The sequence below is a fragment of the Prionailurus bengalensis genome, chromosome E4 (assembly GCF_016509475.1).
Source record: "Prionailurus bengalensis isolate Pbe53 chromosome E4, Fcat_Pben_1.1_paternal_pri, whole genome shotgun sequence".
Lineage (NCBI taxonomy): Eukaryota > Metazoa > Chordata > Mammalia > Carnivora > Felidae > Prionailurus > Prionailurus bengalensis.
This window is the reverse complement of record NC_057360.1, coordinates 7,455,497-7,478,391: the sequence shown is the minus strand read 5'-3', so window position 1 is coordinate 7,478,391 and position 22,895 is coordinate 7,455,497. Positions and strand designations below refer to the sequence as shown.

Here is a 22,895-nt window from a genome sequence, read left to right as displayed (position 1 = left end):
AGAGAGAGGGATAGAGAATCCCAAGGGAACTCCTCACCATCAGCACAGAGCCTGATGCAGGACTTGAACCCGCAAACTGTGAGATCATGCCCTGAGCCAAAATCATTAATAAGATGTTTAACTGAGTGAGCCACCCAGGCACCCCTCTCAGGATACTTTTGCTGAATGACTGCAGTGGAGGCTGGAAAATGTAAGCCCTAAAGGACTAGAGGGCATTAGTCAGATAAAGCATGGAGAAGAAGAGTGTTATGGGCAGAGGGAACAGCATGTACAAAGGCCCTGAGGTGAGGAAGAGGAAGTCACAGGTAAGGACCCAAGGAAAGTCAAACATGAGCTAGGGAGTTACCACACTGAAAGTAATACCAATTCCCAATCTTGCCCCACTCAGAGTAGGCGGATATGGATTAGCATGTGGCCCCGGGGGCTGGAACAAGGGCAGGAGCTAAGCCAGGGGCACGTTGGGGCTGGGGGAGGCTGTGCAGGTGCATGTGACCTCACTGAGGTCATGGCCTTAGAAACTGGAATGGCAGGCAGGAGAACGAGGCAGACCCAACAAAGTGGAGAGGACACCACGGGCCGTGTATAAAAACAGGGCAGGGCCAGGAGGCACCAGGAAATGTGGGATCCAGGCTCCTTTTCTCGAGAGTGTTTGTCTTGAAACATTACTTCTCCTACTTTTGAAGTGCTTTTTCACTATCAGAGACTGTTATCCTGGTTCTTACTTGGCAGTTTACATGAGTGCAAATGCTCATAGCTTTCACAGATGTGTAGAGGGAATCAGCCCTTTTTATTTAATAATACGTAAGCCAATGTCATACTTACAACTTTCAAACTGCAGTTGGCTATTTCAGTGCAAATAGCCTTAAGAGATGAAATAAAGTTAAACGTAAGGGGGTCTGTTTCCTTCCAGAAGCTTATCAGGAGTCGAACTTTAACGCTTCGCAAAACTAAGGCTTCTCTGATTTTCCCATCCAAGTCTGGCCAGTAAGTCCTGCAGAAATAATACCCATGTGGATAAAAACAAAGAAAATAAGTTAGCTGGGGGAAAGTAATTTACTAGACTACAAAGAGCATTTATATATTAACCCAATCGTTACTGCTTTCTCTAAATGACTTGATTGGATATTTGGAAAGAGGCTTTACTGGGTCCTGCCCCTGCCTAAAACGTGTTCTCCCACCAGCAGGGCCTCAGGGTGTGTGGGGGGAGTATGCGGACAGGTTGGCCTCGACCGTGTGCTACCCTCGCCACACTTGCACCCACCTCCAGCTGGACCTTAGCTCACACGTGTGCAAAGAATCAACTTTCCAACAGAGTTCCAGTTCGGAGCCTCGAGCACCTCTTTGGTCCCCAAATGCTGCCTGAACCCCTCTTCTTTGGAAACTGCCCCCCAAATGAGCTTCTGCTCTGGTCATCCCCTTACTCTTACTTCCAGTTGCCTTCCTCTCTCCTGACCAGGCCCCCAGCTACTCTGGCCCTTGGACTCCTCCATCAGGCAAACAGTTTCTCCTGGAGGCTCAGCCTCTTCCCTCAATCCTTAGTCTTCTGCCTTAATTAAATCCTGACCAGAGACTCTCCAGAAGTCTGGCCATGTATTTTTCTACGAGAGTTTGCCCACTTAGTGTAAGAAGTGGGGTCAGCCCCCCACCAACACACACAATGTCACTTCCAGAACTGTCATTCAATTCTCATTTAAGAAGAAAAAACAACAAATGTTTCCTTCAGAAGGATAAGCCCCAAATCTCTGTCTCCCCTCGGCCCTGACAAACCTTGTTTGTTCACTTGTTCACATCTTCCCCTAGATCCAGGCCAACTCAGTTTGGACTAATAAAGTATTATTCAAAACATTAGCCTGTTGGCCTCATGATCACTGCACCTCCAAAGTTCTCCTCTTTATATTGGACTGGATGCAGTTCTGCAGCATCCCATACTCTGGGAAATCCCCACTGACCATGTTCTTGCCCCGCATGGGCCCAGCCCGGTGACCCTCTCACTCTCCTGCTCTATCAGCTTTGGGTCCCCTTTCTGGCCCAGCCTAACCTCAGTGCCGATTGCCTGAAGGACACCTGCCCTGATCCTTCCTCTTAGCTCTTGGTAGCATCTAAATCCTGGCTCAGAGCCTCACCTAGCCACACACATTGGTCTATTTCAATGGTCACAAAGCCGAGGATTACTGAACAAAGTCAGTTCAGCCTGTGAAGCTGAAGCCAGCACAAGCCCATCAGGGCCTTCACCACCATCCAGCACCCCTGTCCTTGCCTTGGGCGGTTCTGCCTCCCAGACCTTTCCGTCAGTACTCTAAGCTGTACTCCACTCAAGCTAAACTTGTTGCTTCCTCTGTCCACAAAAACGGAGCTTCTCAGTCACGGTGTCCCTGAGGTTTCTACCCTTGAGAGCCTCATACATCCTTCTCCCCTTCCTTCTGGCTTAGAGGATAAGGCAACCTTGTTCAGGGCCAGACCTGTACCACTCTGCCTCTTGGGCTGGTCCCCTGACCCTCTGCAGCTGCGTTTCATCCGTCATTCCTTCCTGAAGACAGTCTCAACTCCCCCACCTCCCCACCCTTCTTGTAGTTTGAGGACAAAATGTAAATCTCATCCATTCAGAGAGAATTTCCCTGACTCTGTATCACTCTGTGGCTGGTGCACAATCTCTTTTCTTTTTTGAACAAATCTATCATCTATCTATCATCTATCATCTGTCTATATTTGAGTATAGTTGACACACAATGTTACATTAGTTTCAGGTGTACAATGTAGTGATTCAACATCTGTATGTGCTGCTGTGCTCACCACAGTGACCTGCCATCTGTCCCCACACAACACTGTTACACCATCCCTGAGGACATTCCCTATGCTGTGCCATTCATCCTTGTGACTTACTCACTCCACAACTGGAGGTCTGGATCTTCCTCTCTCCTTCACCCATTTTGTCCCTCCCCTGCCCCTCCCCACTGGCAACCGTCAGTTTTCTCTCTGTATTTCTGGGTCTGTTTCTACTTTTTTTTTTTGAACATAACTTCTTGACAGTGTAATCTAGAACATCTGACTTGACTTCATCACCCCCGCTCACTTCTCAGCCTCTAGCCCCCCTGGCCTCCAGCTTGCCATTCTGCAAATCTCCAAGTCAGCAGGGATAGCCCAACTGCCACATCTAATGGATATCATTCAATTCTTACTTTAGTCAGTCTATGTCACATGCAGCTCTGTTGATGGTTTCTTTCTTCTTGATGACTAATTCCATTGGCTTCCGTGACCCTGTGGTTTGATGGTCTGTCCCTTATCTCTCAGAATGCCTCTTTGTCTCTTCTATGGTCAATGTTCCCATACTATTCCATCACCACCCTCTGTTCTCCTCACTGTATATGCCAACCCCTTGGTGGCTTCATTTATGTACCTGATTTCAACTGTCCTCTATAATCTGAAAAGCTCCAAATCCGTATCACCAGGCTAACCCTCTTCAGACTTCGTTGTGAATATCTTCGTAAGATCTTTACCGATCTGGACCTTTACAAGAACCTCAAATTCACAAGTCTGCTTACTTCCTTATATTTTTTGTAGCCTCCACTTTGCACAATGTTCATCCTCTAATCAGCCAAGGTAAAAACTCGGCAATAATTCTTACATCTGCTCTCCTTTGTACCATTCACCATGTACTTCAAAAATATTCTTGGCAAGTACGTCCTTTATTCTGTCCTTCCTATCCCTCATTATCCCTGACCTGGGCCACTATAACAGCTCCAAGGTGGTTTCTCTGCCTCCAGTCTTGTCCCTGTCAAGTACATCTTCCATGACCACCAAAGGGATCTGTCTAAAAGCATATCTCCCTTGATTAAAACATAACGGACGCTCTCCAAAGTGACAAGGTCCTCTCACAGTTAGGCCTTCCCGTTCCTGGTCCCTGCCTTTCCTCCAAGTGTATCTCACAGGACCTTACCTCGGGTTCTGTGTTCCAGCACTGAACTTGACTGAACTTGGGACAGACCCTGCCATGTGCTAGGCTATTTGTCTCCACCTGAAACTTGGCTCATGCTATCCCTTCTACCTGGAAAACTCCCTTTTTATCCTTTTTTTCTAAGTCCTGCCTATTTTAATTTTTTTTAATGTTTATTTATTTTTGAGACAGAGAGAGACAGAGTGCCAGCAGGGGAGGGTCAGAGAGAGAGGGAGACACAGAATCTGAAACAGGCTCCAGGCTCTGAGCTGTCAGCACAGAGCCCGATGCGGGGCTTGAACCCACGAACCGCGAGACCATGACCTGAGCCGAAGTCGGACACCCAACTGACTGAGCCACCCAGGCACCCCACTCCTGCCTATTTTAAAATGTAATTAAGGTAGCAATTCCTCCAATAAGCCTCTTCTAACTTTGAAACTGCCACAAATGCTCTTTCATTGAGGACCTATACTATTTTGTACATATATTTATTATTCCGTTCACCACATTGTTATGATAATCTAGTCTGTGTCCGTTTGCCGTATTGGATGGAGTTCCTGGGACCATACACTGCTCATACTTGAACCACTCCTGCACAGTGCCCAATAAATATTAGTTGAATGAAAACATAAATGAAAAATGTTAATAGCTCACAGACTAATCAGCCTACTTTTTTTTTTAATGTTTATTGATTTTTTGAGAGAGAGAGAGAGCATGAGTGTGCAAGCTGGGGAGGGGCAGAGAGAGAGACAGAGAGACAAGATCTGCAGTGGGCTCTGTGCTGAGAGCAGAGGGGCCCAAACTCACCACCTGCGAGATCATGACCTGAGCCAAAGTTGGACATTAACCGACTGAGCCACCCAGCAGCCCCAGCCTACGTTTTTTTTCTTGTTGAATAAATTTGATGTGCAACATTTTGTAAATTTAGTAAGACGTATAGCATCTTACTTTGAAACATTTTTACATTGTAACATGATTGCCAATGCACTGATATTTATCATATTACACAATTGCAGTGTAATATTGTTGCCTGTATTCATTATACAGTGCATTAAATCTCCATGGCCTATTTACTATTCATTACAAGTTTGCAGCCTTAAACACCATCACTCCTATGGCTCACCCCCATCTCCTGGTAACCAACACTGTACTGTCTGTTTTCTACACTTTCTAGATTCCATGTATAAGTGGGATCATACAGTACTTGTGTTTCTCTGTCTGACTTTTCTCACTTAGCATAATGTGCTCAAGGTCCATCCACATTGGTGCAAAAGGAAGGATATTCTCCTTTCTCATGGCTGAGTAATATTCCATTGTGTATATGCACCACGTCTTTTCATCCATTCATCTGTTGATAGGCATTTGTGTTGTTTCCATTATGAATTCTGTTTTCATTTCCTTTGCTTAAACACCCAGAAGTTGGAATTGCTGGATCGTATGGTAGATTTATTTTAATTTTGGGGGGAACTTCCCTATTGTTTTCCAGTGACTGATCAACTTCTCTTTTTTTCAACTGTGTATAAGGGTTCCCTTTTCACTATATCCTCATCAGCACCTACTGTCTCTTGTCTTCTTTTTTTTTTTTTAATTTTTTTTTTCAACGTTTATTTATTTTGGGGACAGAGAGAGACAGAGCATGAACGGGGGAGGGGCAGAGAGAGAGGGAGACACAGAATCGGAAACAGGCTCCAGGCTCTGAGCCATCAGCCCAGAGCCCGACGCGGGGCTCGAACTCACGGACCGCGAGATCGTGACCTGGCTGAAGTCGGACGCTTAACCGACTGCGCCACCCAGGCGCCCCTGTCTCTTGTCTTCTTGAGGAGCCATTGTAACAGGTGTGAGGTGGTATCTCATCATTGTTTTTTTATTTTTTTATTTTTTTTAACATTTTATTTTATTTTTGAGACAGGGAGAGACAGAGCATGAACAGGGGAGGGAGGGAGACACAGAATCTGAAACAGGCTCCAGGCTCTGAGCTGTCAGCACAGAGCCCGACGCGGGGCTCGAACTCACGGACCACGAGATCATGACCTGAGCCGAAGTCGGCCGCCCAACCGACTGAGCCACCCAGGTGCCCCTCTCACCATTGTTTTGATTTGCCTTCACCTCATGATGAGTGATATTGAACACCTTTTCATGTGTCTGTTGGCCATTTTGATGTCCTCTTTGGAGAATGTCTATTAGTTCTTTTGCCCATTTGTAATCAGACTATTTGCCTTTCTTAAAAAATTGAGTTGAATGAGTTCTTTACATATTTGGATATTAACCCTTTAGCTGATGTATGGTTTGCAAAACTTTTTCCCTATTCTGTAGGCTGTCTTTTCATTTTGTTAATTTTTTTTTTTTTTTTGCTATGCAAAAGCTTTTGAGTTTGATGTAGCCTCATATGTTAATTTTTTGTTCTTGTTTGTGCTTTTGGTATCATGGAAAAAAATTATTACCAAGACCATTATTGATAAGCTCCTTCCCTACATTTTCTTCTAGGAGTTTTATGATATCAGGTCTTGCCTTGAACTCTTTGACCCATCTGAGTTCATTTTTGTGAGTGGTATGAGGTGGGGGCCCAATATAATTGTTTGACATGTTTTCTCTAGTTTCCCGACCACCATTTGTTGAAGAGACTATGCTTTCCCCATTGAGTGTTCCTGGTGCCCGTGTTCAATACTAGTTGACTGTATAGGCCAGAGTTTAGTTCTGGGCTCTCTATTTTGTTCTATTTGTTGATGTTTGCCCATTTTTGTACTTTTTTTTTTTATTAATATGGCTTTGTTGTATAGTTTCAAATCAGGATGTGTGATGTCTCGAACTTTGTTCTTTTTCTCAGGATTGCTTTGGCTGTTTGGGGTCTTTTGTGGTTCCACAAAAGGATTGTTTCTTTTATTTCTGTGAAGAATGTTTTTGGTATTTTGACGGGGATTGCATTGAATCTGTAGATCACGTTGGGTAATATAGCCATTTTAACAATATTAATTCTGATCCAGGAACATAGTATGCCTTTCCATTTGTTTGTGTCCTCTTCAATTTTTTTCAGCAAAGCTTTGTACTTTTCATTGTGCAGATCTTTCACTTCCTTGGTTAAATTTATTCCTATTTTGTTTTTGATGCTATTGAGAATGAGATGGCTTCTTTTCGTTTTCAGAGGCTTCATCACCAGTGAAGGAATGCAATTGATTTTGTATCTTGATGCTTTACTGAAATTGTTGATTCATTCCAACAGCTTTTTGACTGATTCTTTAGGACTTTGTATATAGATCATATCATATCATCAGCAAATCATGTCAATTTTACTACTCCCTTCCTGATGTGTATGCCTTTTATTTCTTTGTCTTGCCTGATTGCTCTGGCTAGGGTTTCCAGAACTATACTGAATAGGAGTGAGAGAGTAGTCATCCTCGCTTTTTTCCCCATCTTGGGGAAAATGCTTTCAATTTCTCTTCAGTGAGTGTAATGTTAGCTGTTGGTTTGTCCTATACAGCCTTTGTTATGGTGAGGTATGTTCCTTCTGTACCAAGTTTGTTAAACATTTTTTTTATCATGAAAGGGTGTTTTATTTTGTCAGATGATTTTTCTGTATCGATTGAGACAATTGTGTGATTTTTTATGCATTATTTTATTGATGCGATGTATTTGCATTTGTTGATTTGCATATTATTGAAATATCCTTGTATCCCAGTGATAAATCCCACTTGGTCATTGTGTATAATTCTTTTAGTGTGTTCCTGAATTCGGTTTGCTACTGTTTTGTTGAGAATTTTTGCATCTATATTCATCAGGGATATTGGCCTGTTGTTGTCTTTCTTGTGGTCTCCTTATCAGATTTTGACATCAAAGTAATGCTGGTCTCATAGAATGAGTTTGGAAGTGTTCCTCCTCCTTGATATTTTGAAAGAGTTTGGGGGAGGATTGGTGTTAATTCTACTTTAAACCTTTGGTAGAATTCTCCAGTGAAGCCATCTGGTCCTGAGGTTTTCTGTTTTGGGAGTTTCTTGATTACTGATTCAGTCTCTTTACTCATAATTGGTCTGTTCAGACTTTGTATTTCATCATGATTCAGTCTGGATAGGTTGTGTGTTTCTAGCAATGTATCCATTTCTTCTAGTTTATGTAATTTCTTGGCATAAACTCGTTCATAGGCGTCTCATAATTCTAGGTATTTCTGTAGTATCAGTTGTAATGTCTCCCCTTTCATTTCTAACTTATTTCTTTGAGTCTTTTCTCTTTTTCCCTTAGTCTGGCCAACGGTGTCAATTTTGTTTATCTTTGCAAAGAACCAGTTCTTAGCTTTGCTGATCCTTTCTATTGGCTTTTGGTCTCTGTTTCATTTATTTCTGCTCTGATGCTTAATATTTCCCCCCTCCTGCTAATTTTGGGCTTACTTTGTTTTTTTGTTTGTTTGTTTGTTTTTCCCTAGTTCCTTGTGGTATAAAGTTAGGTTATTTGAGATCTTTCTAATTTCTTAGTATCTGTGTTTATGGTTATAAACTTTCCTCTTGAAACTGCTTTTGCTGTATCCCACAATATTTGATACATTATGTTTTCAATGTAATTTTTTATTTGCCTTTTGATTTCTTCTTTGACTCAATGGTTGTTTAGAAGTGTGGTTAGTTTCCATTTGTAGATCTTCTTACTTTGCTCCTGTTGATTTCTAGTTTCATACCACAGTGGTCAGAGAAGATAATTGGTATGATTTCAACCTTCTTAAATTTGCTAAGATTTATTTTGTGGCCTAACATGTGATTTATCCTGGACAACGTTCCATGTGCACTTGAGAAGAATGTGTATTCTGCTGCTGTTGGGTGGAATATTCTATATATGTCTGAGCAGTCCATTTGTTCTAAATTTGTTCCAGATTCAACTGCAACATTTTCTTGTTGATTTTCTGTCTGGGTGATTTATCCATTGTTGATGGTGGGGTATTAGAGTATCCTACAGTTATTGTATTATTGTCTATTTCTCCCTTAAGATCTCTCATTAATTGTTTAATATATTTTGATGTTCCAGTGTTGGGAGCATGTATATTTATGATTGCTATATCTTCTTGACATACTGGCCCCTTTGTCATTATATAACGACCTTCTTTACTTCTTGTGACCCTTTTTGGCTTGGAGTCTATTTTGTCTATTATAGGTACGGCTACGCTTGCCTTCTTTTCATATGTTGGCTTGGAATATCATCTTCCATCGTTCACTTTGAGTCTGTATTTGTCTCTAGAGCTGGAGTGAGTCCTCTGTAGGCAGCATATTGTTTTTTTATCCATCCAGCCACTCTGTGCCTTTTGATGGGTTAGTTCAACCCATTTTCACTGAGGGTGATACTAATATGTAATCATATATACTATATACTGCTGCCATTTTATTTTTTGCCTTCTGGTTATTTTGTCTCTATTGTTTCTTTTTTCTCTTTTTCTTGTTTCCCATTTTTTCTTTTTTTTCCCCCCCATTTCTGTCTACTTTTGCCAGTTGGTGGTTTTCCATGATGATTTGTTCATTCTCCCCCTCTTTATATTTCATGACTGTTCTAAGTTTTTGCCATGTGGTTACCATGGGGTTTACCCAAAACAACTCATAGAAAAAACAGTCCTTTTTCTGCTGATAGCAGCTTACTTTTCTTGACCTATCATCCTCTCCTTTTATATTTTTGATGCCACAAATTACCTCTTTTTATGTTATGATTTCATTACCAGCTTGCAGCAGCTATCGTTATTTTGGTGCTGTTTTTCTTTAACATGTATGATATAGCTAAGAGTTTCATACTCTGTTCCAAAAAAAGAGTTCCAGGTTTCTAATTCTGACTGCCTCTTTATCACCTTAATCAGAATTTTGTGTGCTGTCAATTTTTTGTTTCAGCTTGAAGAGCGCCTTTCAACATTTCTTGTAAGACAGGTCTAGTGGTGGTGAACTCCCTCAGCTTTTGTTTGTTTGGGAAAGCATTTATTCCCCCTTCACATCTGAAAGGTAACTTTGCCAGGAGAGAGTATTCTTGGCTGCCGGCCTACATTCTTATTGTTCCTTCACACATTTACTGGTTTTCTTCTGAAAGATGTATTTCGTGTGACTGAGGAAATAAATAATGAACAACCCCAAACCAAGGCCAAAATAAATATGCGAATTGCTAAAAGAAACAGTACTTGATTGCCAAAACAGGAAGAATTGAAATAGGGCTTCTGATTTTTTTTACTGCGGGATTGATTTAGCCATACATCATTGTTCCCTTCACTTCTTGCTTCTTTGAAATAACTTTCAAAGTCACTTCTTAGAAGTCACTTCTAATATTGTTGCTTAATGATGGTGTATATATTTTTCTACATGTGACCAACCACTTCTACTTTGGGAACCTGTGAATTTTTCCTCTTTCATTTGGATGTTTAGCAGTGTGTAGACTAAAAGCTCAGCCTGTGGCACACTGACGCACTGATATTTGACAATGTCTATTTGTTCATTCTAGTTGAATTCTGAAAACTTTCTCCAGGACAATGTAGAGACAAGTAACCATGCTGACTCTTAAGTAATTTTTTTGTAGGATTGAGAAGAATTTAATAATAACATGGATGTTTGAACAACTTCTTATGTCTCTGATGACTTAGAAAAAAATTTAATGTTTATTTACTTTTGAGAGGGGGAGAGGCGGGCAGAGAGAGAGGGAGACACAGAATCTGAAGCAGGCTCCAGGTTCTGAGTTGTCAGCACGGAGCCCGACGTGGGGCTTGAACTCACGAACTCGTGAGATCATGACCTGAGCTGAAGTTGGATGCTTAACCGACTGAGCCCCCCAGGGGTCCCTCTGATGACTTTTCATTAGAATGCTTGATGGGATTGTGGGTTCGAAATATCCTAAGTATGCTAAGAGAACTGCTCTTTGAACAGCTGCTGAAATGGTAGATTAATAACCAAAATGCAAAATTTCAGGTGAGTTTTCAGTTCTTTAACATTCTTTTAGTTTTCTTTAACTTCTACATTTCCAAGGTATTTTAGATTCTCTATGCTAACTCCTTCCTCTCTGGCCACAAAGGATATTAATTTTGTTTGTGGGGCTTCATGGAATGAAGGTTTTGTCAATCCTAAGAAATCATCACCCCATTATCCCTTCCTCTCATTCTGAATAACAGGAAAAGCAGGCAAAACGTATCTATTATGTTTCAAAGTCTTCTCAAAGTGAAGTTGACATCTAAAATGAAATCTCAAACCAATAAATTGGAGAAAAATAAAAAAGAGATAGCAAACATGTAAAAGTATATGGGTAAACACCTACGAATATTCAAGGGATGTGCCATATTTTAAAGTAAAAATGTTTCAATAGTGTATCTTGTAGCTTAAAATGCTTTTTGACTGTCATTATGGGAGATCACTTTGCAGGAGACTCATGCTTTTGCAATCTTACAGGCATCTGCATAAAGAAGCTGCATATTAGGCATATGTTGGTTGGCAACATGAACAATATTCAAGCAAGAGAGGGCACGCTTCATCATTTACCTCAGTAAAGGGTTATTTTGAAATTGCAATTTCCCAAATTAAAAAGGTCTCCAGCTGTACTCTCAGAAATGTGCACTTTGAAAACTTTTCCTGGCTTTAAATGGGTTATTCAAAGCACTAATAAGTAGCCAAATCTGTGCATTCCTGGCAGGAGAGCAAAAGTGGGAAATATCTGGGGCACAGCCAGGCATTTATGCACTTAGGGGCATATAGTCCATACCTAAATTTATTTCAAGTATCTCCCCTCTAAACAATGATGAATTGCTGTAAAAATCCCTTCATTTTTTAATTTAATTTTTTAAAACGTTTATTTATTTTTTGAGAGACAGCGACAGAGCGTGAGCAGGGGAGGGGCAGAGGGAGAGGGAGACACAGAATCCCAAGCAGGATCCAGGCTGCGAGCTGTCAGCACAGAGCCCGACGTGGGGCTCAAACTCATGAACTGAGAGATCATGACCTGAGCCAAAGTTGGATGCTTAACCAACTGAGCCACCCAGGTGCCCCCCAAATCCCTTCATTTTTTAAAATGCTCGCTTCCTCATATAGAGGAATGGATTGACTGAGAACATATACATACTGAGTTTCTTTCTTCTTTAAGTTGAAAAAATACAAAAATTCAGCCTTTAATGAAGACTGACATGAATACGACCAAAATGATGTCTCCTTGGAGGAAAATCTTGCCAGACCTACTCAGTTTCAGTATATCCTTCAGGGACACCTGCTAGCTAAGAACTTTCAAGAAATATTTTTTGGGGAGCATCTGCCAGGCTCAGTCAGTAGAGCATGTGACTTTTGATCTCAGGGTTGTGAGTTCGAGGCCCACACTGGATGAGGAGATTACTTTTAAAAAGTGTTAATTTTTTTTTTCCAGAAAATTTTTTTTTTCCAATTTATTTTATTTTTCAAATAAATTTCAAATTGAAAACAACCCGATCTCCATTCTAAAGTTGCTCTCATGCCTGTAAGGTAAAACACGGTGGTACTTCTGTAGGGTGAGTCCCCGAGTCCTTCAAATGGACTGAGGGAGGAGATGCATCATGGGTAAGTTGCAAATGCACTCGGAGGTCTGAACGGTGTGTGACCTAAAGGGAAATGTAGAGCACCTCAGTGTCCAGCCGGTTTCCTATGGTCCCCGGTTTGCACCTGGCCCTGGAGGCTGGGTTGGAGGACGAGGTTACTCACTCACTGACCTTTTGGTGCTCGTGCTGGAGATTGGCAGGTAGTCCGTGACAGCGATGTATACGTACTGCTTGGCGTCGTCTATCACACTGTAGATGGCGTCTATGTCAAAGCTTCTGTTTTTAGGGCAGAAGAGTTTGGGAGAATTCTGTGAAGACACAAAAACCAAACTTTCAGAAGATTAATTTTTGTCAGCTGGGGCTTTCTCTTTGTTGTTGTTGTTTTTGTTGTTGTTGATTTGTTTCAGTGGATCTTGGCTTCGAGGTAGATTTTTGAAACCAACTCTCCAGTCCTTTATGAGAATAGACAAATGTATTTTCAATCCCATCATAGTTGAGGCATGTTCAGATCAAGGTGTGGTGGGGTGTGTCTCAAGTCTGACCTTTATGTCTGTTTGGGGAGGGAATTCTTGCTTTCAGGATACACACCTCTCATTTTCAGAGTATTCTAACTCAAACTTACAGGGCTCTGGTGAACACTCCATCATGAATAACAGTTAATTTTCTCAGGTGTTACCATATAATACATATATGTACACACAGCAATCAATTTACCCCAAAAGTCATTTCATTTGAAAGGTGATGTGGGCATAAAAACATTCTAGACATACAATCTAAAAAATCTTGTGGATTTTTTCCCCTTTCATCATTAAGTCAGGAAGAAGAGTGAAAAGGTCATCAGTAATTCTAAAGAAAAACCCAGCAAGTGACTAGGAAGACCAAATTCATCAGGAGGGACAGGGAAGGAGGATATTCTGAAAAACTCAAGCCAACGAACAAAGAGGCAAATTATACTTGAGGCATTTTTCTCCTGTTGCTCAAGGTGGTTTCCATCTTATAAAAATAAGGTGTTTTTGGATGAAATTGCTATAGAAAGATGTAGTTTGGCTTTCTCCTTGTTTTCCCAGCACACAGGACTAAAAATAGCATTACTGGGGTTGCTGTCTTACTCTGAGCAGCAGGAGGCAGTGGTGAGTGGAGGGGTGCACGTATGGGAGGGCTTCTGGGAACTGTCCTCCATCCAACGCTCGGGACAACTCCCATCACTGTGCTGGTGGGAATGCCTATCCCGGCTTAGACAGAGGGAAGATGAAGCCGTTGTCTTGGATGTCCAAGCAAGACAGACGTGGAGCATGGGGGCAGGAAAGGAGCCTGTTGAAGGTCATATACTCTCTCAATGTCCCTGCTCAGAAAGTCATCTTGGAAGGCGACTATCAGATTGAGTTTTTGATCATTTATTTTTCTTTTGGAACGAAGATGAGTTTCCAAGTCTTTTAAGAAACTAATGCCGGGGGCACCCGGGAGGCTCAGTCGGTCAAGTGTCCGAATGTTGATTTCAGCTCAGGTCATGATCCAGCATCGCGGGATTGAGTCCCATGCTGGGCTCTGCGCTGACAGCACGAAGCCTGTTTGGATCTTCTCTCTGCCCCTCCCCCCGCTTGTGCTCTCTCTCAAAATAAATAAGTAAACTTAAAAAAAAAAAAACAACTAATGACAAAAAACCCTCACAAAAAAACGTAAAAATAGAGGTGCCTGGGTGGCTCAGGTCATGATCACACAGTCTGTGGGTTCAAGCCCCGCATTGGGCTCTGTGCTGACAGCTCAGAACCTGGAGCCTGCTTTGGTTTCTGCACCCCCCTCTCTCTGCCCCTCCCCCACTCACGCTCTGTCTCTCTCTCTGTCTCAAAAAATGAACATTAACAAAAAAATTTAAAAAACATAAAAATAAGAAAAGACACAAACATAAACCCCAAACAAAAACAACAAAAGATAAAACCAACCAACCAACCAAACCCAGTGCTGGTCCCACACCTTTTCCCTAGCACACATGCAGTGGATACTCTGCCTGTCCCCAAGACAGGTGCTCCTGCTTCTAGTGGCCACTGGGTCTCCCTCTTACTCCTGACTGCCCCTCCTCCCATTCAGGCTCTAGTGGTCTTTCTTTGCTGGGGCTTTTACACATCATTTTCTCGTCACCATGATGGACACACACACACACACACACACACACACATACACATCACACTCAGCATTTCTGGTGTCTGGGAATCCAGTCTGAACCCACTGAACTATGGCCTCCAAGCCCTGGCCTCCCATTTCTCTGCCTCCCTCCTGTGCCAGCTATCACGCCCTCTGTGCCTGGCTCTCATCTGTCTGCCCCTGCACATTTGCTCCCGCCAGCCCTTCCGGCCCAAGCTTCCTTGTTCTTGCCCGTCAGTTTTATGCTTTCTCTAGTTCAACTACAAGCTCCTCCATGAAACTTCTGTATTTCCCCAGCCAGAGGCCCCTTCTCCCTTCTCTGCCTGCCCGTAATACGATTGATTTGCTACATTATTTAGCATATTCAAATTTGTAATTATTTGCACTTGCCTCATTTGCCTGCCTAGACTGTCACTGAGCTGATTTTAGGGACTGTACTTTACTCGTTTTTCTATCTCCATGAAAACATCCAAAATTGACATTACTTAATTCCCTCAGCCTGTTGGGTCTGCTTTAAACATTCTTCAGGCTAACATGGGGGAGCTGAGGGTCTTTGCTCTAGACAGGAGCTCAAGGAAGCTCCGACATGCGTCCAAGCGCCCACGTTTCTGTTTCAGGAATTTCTCGAACTTCCTTGCATGTTCCAAAAACGAGGTTTTGGTTTCAGGGAGGAAAAAATTGAGGCACAGGAGTCGTTGCTGTCTTCACATTTGCTCTTATATCCTGCAAGTCTGGACTTTGGGTGCCTTTCAGTGATACAGGCGAGGCTCCAGCATTTATAGCCTGCAGCCTGCTGGCTGTGCACCTTACACGTGCTGAGCCTCGCAGCCTAAGGGATTAACAGTAGAACGCACCTCTCACACTGGTTTCCCTTGAGGCTTAAATCGGGTAATGGCCTGTTCCCTGGCTGGGTGAGTGCCTTTCTTCTGTGCTTGCTTTCATTTGTTCAGCAAATAGTACGAAGTGCCCGCCATGCTCCAGCTCTAGGCTAGCCACCTGGCATATACCAGTGATCAAAGTAAGACTCCTGCTCCCTGGAGCTTCATTCTGGAACGCGCTACATTGTATTGTATTCATATGCAACCGCTGGGTTGCTCATCCCCTTTACCTTATGCCATGCTGTGCTTAGCATATGTTTAAGAGTCTCTCTTCCTCTCCCTCAGTCCCTCCCCGACTTGTGCTCTCTCTCTCTCAACAAACAAACAAAACCCAAGTAAACTAATGGAAAAGTGGGCAAAGGATTGGATAGACATTTCCCAAAAAAGAGAAACAAATAGCCAGTGAACATATTAAAATATACAAATGAAAACCACAGTGAGATGCCATTTCATACCCATTTGGAGGGGTAAAATAAGACAGAAAATAACAAGCATTGGCAAAGATGTGGAGAAAACAGCCCTCATTAACGGCTGGTGGAACTGTAAAACGGAGCAGCCAGTTTGGAAACCAACGTGTCAGTCTCTCAAAATGTTAAGCACAGAGTTGCCACATTCCCCAACACGGCCACTCCTGAGTACACACCCCAAAGCACTGAAAACAGGTGTTCCAATACAAACTTGCACACGTCAGTCCATGACAACACTACTGTCAGGACCCAAAAGATAGAAACACCCAAATGTCCGTCAACCGATGGGGGAATAAACAAACTGTGGCATATCCTTTTATTAAAAACTTTTTGATGTTTATTTATTTTTGAAAGACAGAGAGAGACAGAGAATGAACAGGGGAGGGGCAGAGAGAGGGAGACATGGAATCCGAAGCAGGCTCCAGGCTCCGAGCTGTCAGCACAGAGCCCGACGCGGGGCCCGACCCCACGAACTGTGAGATCATGACCTGAGCAGAAGTCGACGCTTAACTGACTGAGCCCGCCCCCCAGGCGTCCCCGATGTTCATTTATTTTTGAAGAGAGAGAGAGAAAGAGAGAGTGAGTGTGCGCGTGAGTGGGGGAGGGGCAGAGAGACAGAAAGGGAGAGAGTGAATCCCAAACAGGCTCCACACTATCAGGACAGAGTCCAATCAGGGCTCAATCCCAGGAACTGTGAGATCATGACCTGAGCCGAAATCAAGGGTTGGATGCTCAACTGACCGAGCCACCCAGGCATAGCACTAGTCTTTATCTTGGAAAGCAAATTTATAATCTCAAGGGCTCTAAAAAGAAATCTGTAAGATAACAAAAACCCAGCCAACTATGGTTCCTGTCTTCTTATTTTAATGGGGAATTAAAATCAGAACTCACTGGTACCAAGTTATTAGAGATCACATAGTTAAATCTCACCAAGTATCTTTGGGGTTCTGTGAGAAAATTAGAAATAATCCATATTTATATCATAATTTAAAATTTATATTTAACAATGCTAAGTTGTTAATCATCTAAAAATCTAATCTGGGGAATGGCAATTCTTAATAATATGTGTTTTATGTGTCTATGTGTCTTCAATAATGTATGTGTGTGTGTGTGTGTGTGTGTGTGTGAACTTAGTTTTGGGACTGTGAGATTATAAAAATATAATGTACTATTTTAAGATGTTTTACACCAAATACTTACTTCTTTTAAAAAAAAAATTCTTTTAACGTTTATTTATTTTTGAGACAGAGAGAGACAGAGCATGAATGCAGGAGGGTCAGAGAGAGAGGGAGACACAGAATCTGAAACAGGCTCCAGGCTCTGAGCTGTCAGCACAGAGCCCGAAGTGGGGCTCGAACTCACGGACTTGAGAACACGACCTGGGCCGAAGTCGGACGCCCAACCAACTGAGCCACCCAGGCGCCCCACACCAAATACTTTCAATTTAAATATATTTGCTTTGGCATGTTTGGCATACATCACTCAGAAAATTATACACATCCTAGAACTTTATATTAAAATTACTAATAAATCCAATCCAACATTTTTTGGAGCCTTGTGTAAGGTGTTGGGAATACCGATGAGCAAGACGGTCCAGTATATGATCTTCAGAAGCTTTTAAATAGCAGGAGAGATGATCAATAAACAATCAACAAACAGCTACGAAAATATAATAGATGCCACAACAGGGGTGAAATCAAGGAGGTCTGGGATTCCAGACCAATTCCACTGGTGGCAGGGGGTGTCTGACTTTATTTTATACCTGTAGGATTTTATACCTCTGCAAACGTGGTGTTCAATTAATACCTGTTGAATTGAAATTCAAAGGTAGGCTTGACATTACTAGGAAATAGAAAACAGTAAGTTAAAATAATATAATAAATAAAAATAGAAAATAGAGGCATCATATACTTGAAAAGACTACACCTAAAGGCATGTTTCAAAACTCTACTTATTTTGTGACAAATCATTTGATAAAACGCAATTTGTAAATCTGTCCCACAGTACAACAAAGATCTACATTTTAGTAGATTTTATTAAAGGCCTGGGCCCTTTCTCTGGGGTAGATATGTTAACTTTGGGATCAACAAAGGGGGATCTGCCACCTTTTTAAGAGTCAGAATTTAGGGGCGCCTGGGTAGCTCAGTCGGTGAAGTGTCCGACTTTGGCTCAGGTCATGATCTCATGGTTTTGAATTTGAGCCCCACATCAGGCTCTCTGCTGTCAGCTGGGGGGCTGCTTCAGATCCTCATCCCCCCCCCACCCTTCCCCACTCAGGTGCGCATGCATGCACATGTTGTCTCTCTCTCTCTCTCTCTCTCTCTCTCTCTCTCTCTCTCTCAAAACTAAATAAACATTAAAAAAAAAGAAAATTTAAATGTATGCAAAACCCAAATTCACGTCTCTAAGATTCAAACCGTAAATTGAAAATCTAGCAATTATCTGAAATTTGCTCACCATTCATTTCTTCCCTGTTGCTTCCCATCTGTTCTACTGGAGCTGGCTGAGCACCTGTCCTTTTGGGCATCATGTCACCCTGTTACCTTCTCTGCATTAAGGGATCCTTGGCAAATTTCCTATTGTGACTCATCTACAAATTCAGGATACTATCTGGCCTTCTTGTCTTACAGGGTTGTCTTGAGAGAAACTTCAGAAATGAAACTGAATACATGAAGTCATTTTGCTAGTAAAACACCCCATACAATATGCTACTTGCTACTACATTGCTGACCTCCACATATTAAAACGAAAAGGCTTTTTCACTTTGATGAAAATCTTTCAGTCTATTTTCTGCTATTTGCATTTATGTGAATTTGTTAAGACAAACAACTTCAACATCCTCTTTCGTCTCAATTGCTACATGTCTAAATTTTCAGACTGTGCTTTCATTTTAATTGACAAAAAGGTCAGAATTCACTCTTCAGTGACACGTTCTTCAGTGATATAAAAATTGTTGGCATAAAAGCACTCCTGTCAATGAGGGACCAGCATGTTGAATTGGGAGCATGGTCTTAAGAAATTTATCTAGGCCCCAGGATCAATTCAGAAGGCTGTTTCATTTTTTTTTTTAATTTTTTTTTTTTTTTTTTAGCGTTTATTTATTTTTGAGACACAGAGAGACAAAGCATGAATGGGGGAGGGCCAGAGAGAGAGACGGAGACACAGAATCTGAAACAGGCTCCAGGCTCTGAGCTGTCAGCACAGAGCCCGACGCGGGGCTCGAACTCACGGACCGCGAGATCATGACCTGGGCCGAAGTCGGCCGCTTAACCGACTGAGCCACCCAAGCGCCCCCAGAAGGCTGTTTCAAATCAAAATTCTAAGGTCTCACCCCAGGTCCAGTGGGTCAGATCCTGGCCTGGGCAATGGTGGGAGGCTGCATATCTGCACTTTATTTATTTTATTTTATTATTTTATTGTTTATTTATTTTTGAGAGAGATAGAGACAGCGCAAGCAGGGGAGGGGCAAATAGAGAGGGGGAGAGAGAATTCCAAGCACTGTCAGCACAGGGCCTGATGCAGGGCTCAGTCTCAGGAACTGTGAGATCAAGACCTGAGCCCAAACCAAGAGTCGGACACTTAACCAACTGAGCCACCCAGGCACCCCATGTAAATCTACATCTTCAACAGGATCCCCAGCCAGTTCTTAAGTTTTTAAAGTTTGGTGGACCAGGGCTGCAGGCACGGATATTCACATTGCCCATTCCCAGTGACCCTGAGGGACAGCAGTGGGTGGTAGTTGTGGGAGGTGGGGAGTGGCAGTTTCCAGTGGAGTCAGAGGCCTGAAGCTGTGCCCTGCCCTCTGGGCCTCCTCCCTCAGCCTCGATCAAGTACACTTCTGCTTTTACCTGTTTTACACACCAACATGCCTCAGATTTTTTCATCAAAGGTTTCTCTTGCTAAAAACAAGTCTGACAATCACTGAAGTAGGGCATGGAAAATAGGATCTGGTTCAGAGGACCTGGGAGCTGGTGCCTGTCTTGGCTCCTGCCACGAGGGTCTTTGTGCTAGTAGATAAGCCTCATCCCTTTGTCTGTAACAGGGTTACAAAGCTGGGTCTACCTTAACAGATGGCCAGAGGGATCAAATTCGATAACACTAAGCATAAGGAACTAGGGATGAATATTAACATTCATTATTATCACTAGGGACAGCATATGATTAGGCGTAAAAGTGGGTGTATCTTGGGGCGCCTGGGTGGCTCAGTCCGTTAAGCTTCCGACTTCCACTCAAGTCACGATCTCACAGTTCGTGAGTTCGGGCCCCGTGTCGGGCTCTGGGCTGACAGCTCAGAGCCTGGAGCCTGCTTTGGATTCTGCGTCTCCTCTCTCTCCACCCCTCCCTTGCTTGCGCTTGGTCTCTCTCTCTCTCTCTCTCAAAAGTAAATAAACATTAAAATAATTTCTTTCAGAAAAGAGTGGGTATGTCTTACCTCGTCAAGGGGTGGGACAGAACTCATCTTTAGAATTCGGGCTTGCCCAGCACAAGGTCACACTCGAACATTCCAACTTCGGAAGAAGGAAGAGGAGGAGCGAGAGGGTAATGACTCACCGACACAAATGCCTGAGATTTGGTGTCGTTCAGCTGAAGCTGCAATTTCTTTTCGTTGTCATAGACTCCATAGAGCCTCTTGGACCAGGTCTGAGGCACTCTGCTCTTGAATTTTAATGAGCTATACAGAGCGAATATCCTCTGTAAATCCAGGACCAGGCAGCTGCAGTTGTAGAAGATGACACCGAGTTCTTTCATCTGTGACATTAAAATAGAAAAAGCATCAGTGCCATGTACGACAGGTGGCGCTATTTTCAGAGAAAGAAAATGCACAAGAATGCAGTTGTAGTGACTCCTTCTCTCACTGCTGTTATACAGAAGTGTGCGGATACGGGCATGTTACGGTGTCTGGAGGGGATGCGGTATAAAAATGCTTCAAGATTTCAGGAGACCTTTGGCTTGCGTTTTTGCATTTGGGGTCTTATAGATAAGTTTTCCATATTCACTTCCATTTTTACATCAGCTCTTCAGATTCATTCCCTTAAAACACTTTCTCGTCCGGATCCTTAAATCGTGCGGTGGCACCCAGGTTTTCATGGCAGCATCGTGGAACGGTTGACATCGTGGATTCTGAAGTCAGACTGCCTGGAATTAGGCCCAGTTCCACAGCTTTCTAGCTGTGTGACTTTGGGCAAGACTCACCATCTCCGGGCCTCAGTTTCCTTCTTCCCTAAAACTGGGTTAATAGTGTTTATTGTACACAGGTGCTGTGATGCTTAACATGGTCAGTACCATTAAAGGGCTCAGAAGAGTGTCCATGACTTGTAACTCACTAAAAATAGGTTAACAATTGTTAGTTACTCTAACACTGCACAAGCCTCAGGAGGAACACCCCAATACACCCTTGCAACGAAGGGACCAGAGAGGAAAGGGAAGCTCAGGAGGGTAAGCAAAAACACTTGCCCCAAGTGAGAGATCTTATCAGCAAGAGACTGAGAATTTAAATTCAGGTTTCTGACCCTTGATCCAATACACCCAGGGACATAGCAGCACTGGCTTCGTCTGAGTCTAGGATCACTTTGTAAGAGTTACAGATGATTTCCAATTTAGTCAATGAAAGTGACAAAGTAAAATTGGTCCAATACACCCAGGAACATAGCAGCACTGGCTTCATCTGAGTCTAGGATCACTCTGTAAGAGTTACAGATGATTTCCAATTTAGTCAATGAAAGTGACAAAGTAAAATCGGGGTCATAAAAGACAGCACAAAGACACATGCCCAGGGAGGGCAGTGCTAGGGACGCCTGGGCCCTTTAGAGACCTGAGTCTGACTCCCCTCCTATGTCTTCCTCTAGCTCCCCAGTGAGGACTCTACTCAGGATTACAGAAGACGTCACCTAGGACTCCCTAATACGGTATGTCATGGAGGTATTTCCCTGTTCATCTATACCCGCCTGGAGTTGTTCCACCAGCTCCAAAGTGACTACAGAATAGATGCACACACATTATTTAATCTGCTGATGGACTTGTCCCTCTTTTTTCTCTAGTGCAAGAAATAAAGCAATGGGTGTCCTTATACACATATCTTTGTGCACCTGTGGAAGTATTTCCCCAGTATAGATTCCTCGAATTGGATGGACAAGCAGAAGGACAATTAGAGGCTAAGAAAGTGGGAGGAGATGGGGCGCTTAGGTGGTTCAGTCACTTAAGCATTGGCTCAGGTCATGATCTCGGCGGTTCATGAGCTCAAGTCCTGCATCAGGCTCCATGCTGGGCCTGCTGGGATTCTCTCTCTCTCCCCATCCCTCTCTGCCCCTTCCACATTTGCTCTCTCTCTCTCAAAATAAATAAATAAACTTTTAAAAAAAAGTGGGAGGAGATAGAGCAGGGTGGGTGTATCAGGAATGTGCAAAGGCACTGAGGCTGGTGGGGATACAATCAGAGCTGTGTGGCTAAAGCTGAACGAGCTAGGAGAGAACATGTATGTGTGTGAGCGTGTAGACATTTTTTGTTTAAATTTATTTATTTATTCGAGAGACAGAGAGAGAGAGCGTGCACATGAGCAGGGGAGGGGCAGAGAGGAGAGAGAGAGAATCCCAAGCAAATCCCAGAGAATTTTGCACTGCCAGTGTGGAGCCTGGTGCAGGGCTGTGAGACCTGTGAGACCATGACCTGAGGCCAAAACCAAGAGCCAGAGGGAAGCTTAACGGACTGAGCCACCCAAGCGTGCCGAGATATATTTTTTTTGATGGCAGAGGGTAACACTGTAGGGACAGGGGTGGCAGATCCTCAGGGGCCTTTGAGCTGGGATAAATAGCTTGGCATTTATGCTGAAGATCCTGGGGAAGCAGGAAGGAGGGTTGGGGTGTGAATTGAAAAGGGCCGTTTGGCTGTGCTGTGGAGACAGGAGACAGGGTGAGGGAGCTAGGGTACAATATTCAGCCCCAGGCCTTGGCGGTAGGAGGCAGAAAGATTCACCTGTTCTTAGGTGTTTTCCAATC

The 22,895-nt window shown here is 43.0% G+C and overlaps 1 protein-coding gene across 5 annotated transcripts in view; it reads right to left on the bottom strand.

Moving 5' to 3' along the window:
- PLD5 (phospholipase D family member 5) overlaps positions 1-22,895 on the bottom strand; it is a 419,450-nt gene that overhangs the window by 21,638 nt on the left and 374,917 nt on the right. For all 5 annotated transcript variants that reach the window (XM_043568870.1, XM_043568868.1, XM_043568871.1 and 2 more), the window contains 3 exons: positions 20,455-20,652; positions 12,591-12,727; positions 823-991 (listed from right to left, as the gene is read on the bottom strand). In XM_043568870.1, coding sequence (XP_043424805.1) covers positions 823-991; positions 12,591-12,727; positions 20,455-20,652 — 504 coding nt within the window. The remainder of the gene's footprint in view (positions 1-822; positions 992-12,590; positions 12,728-20,454; positions 20,653-22,895) is intronic.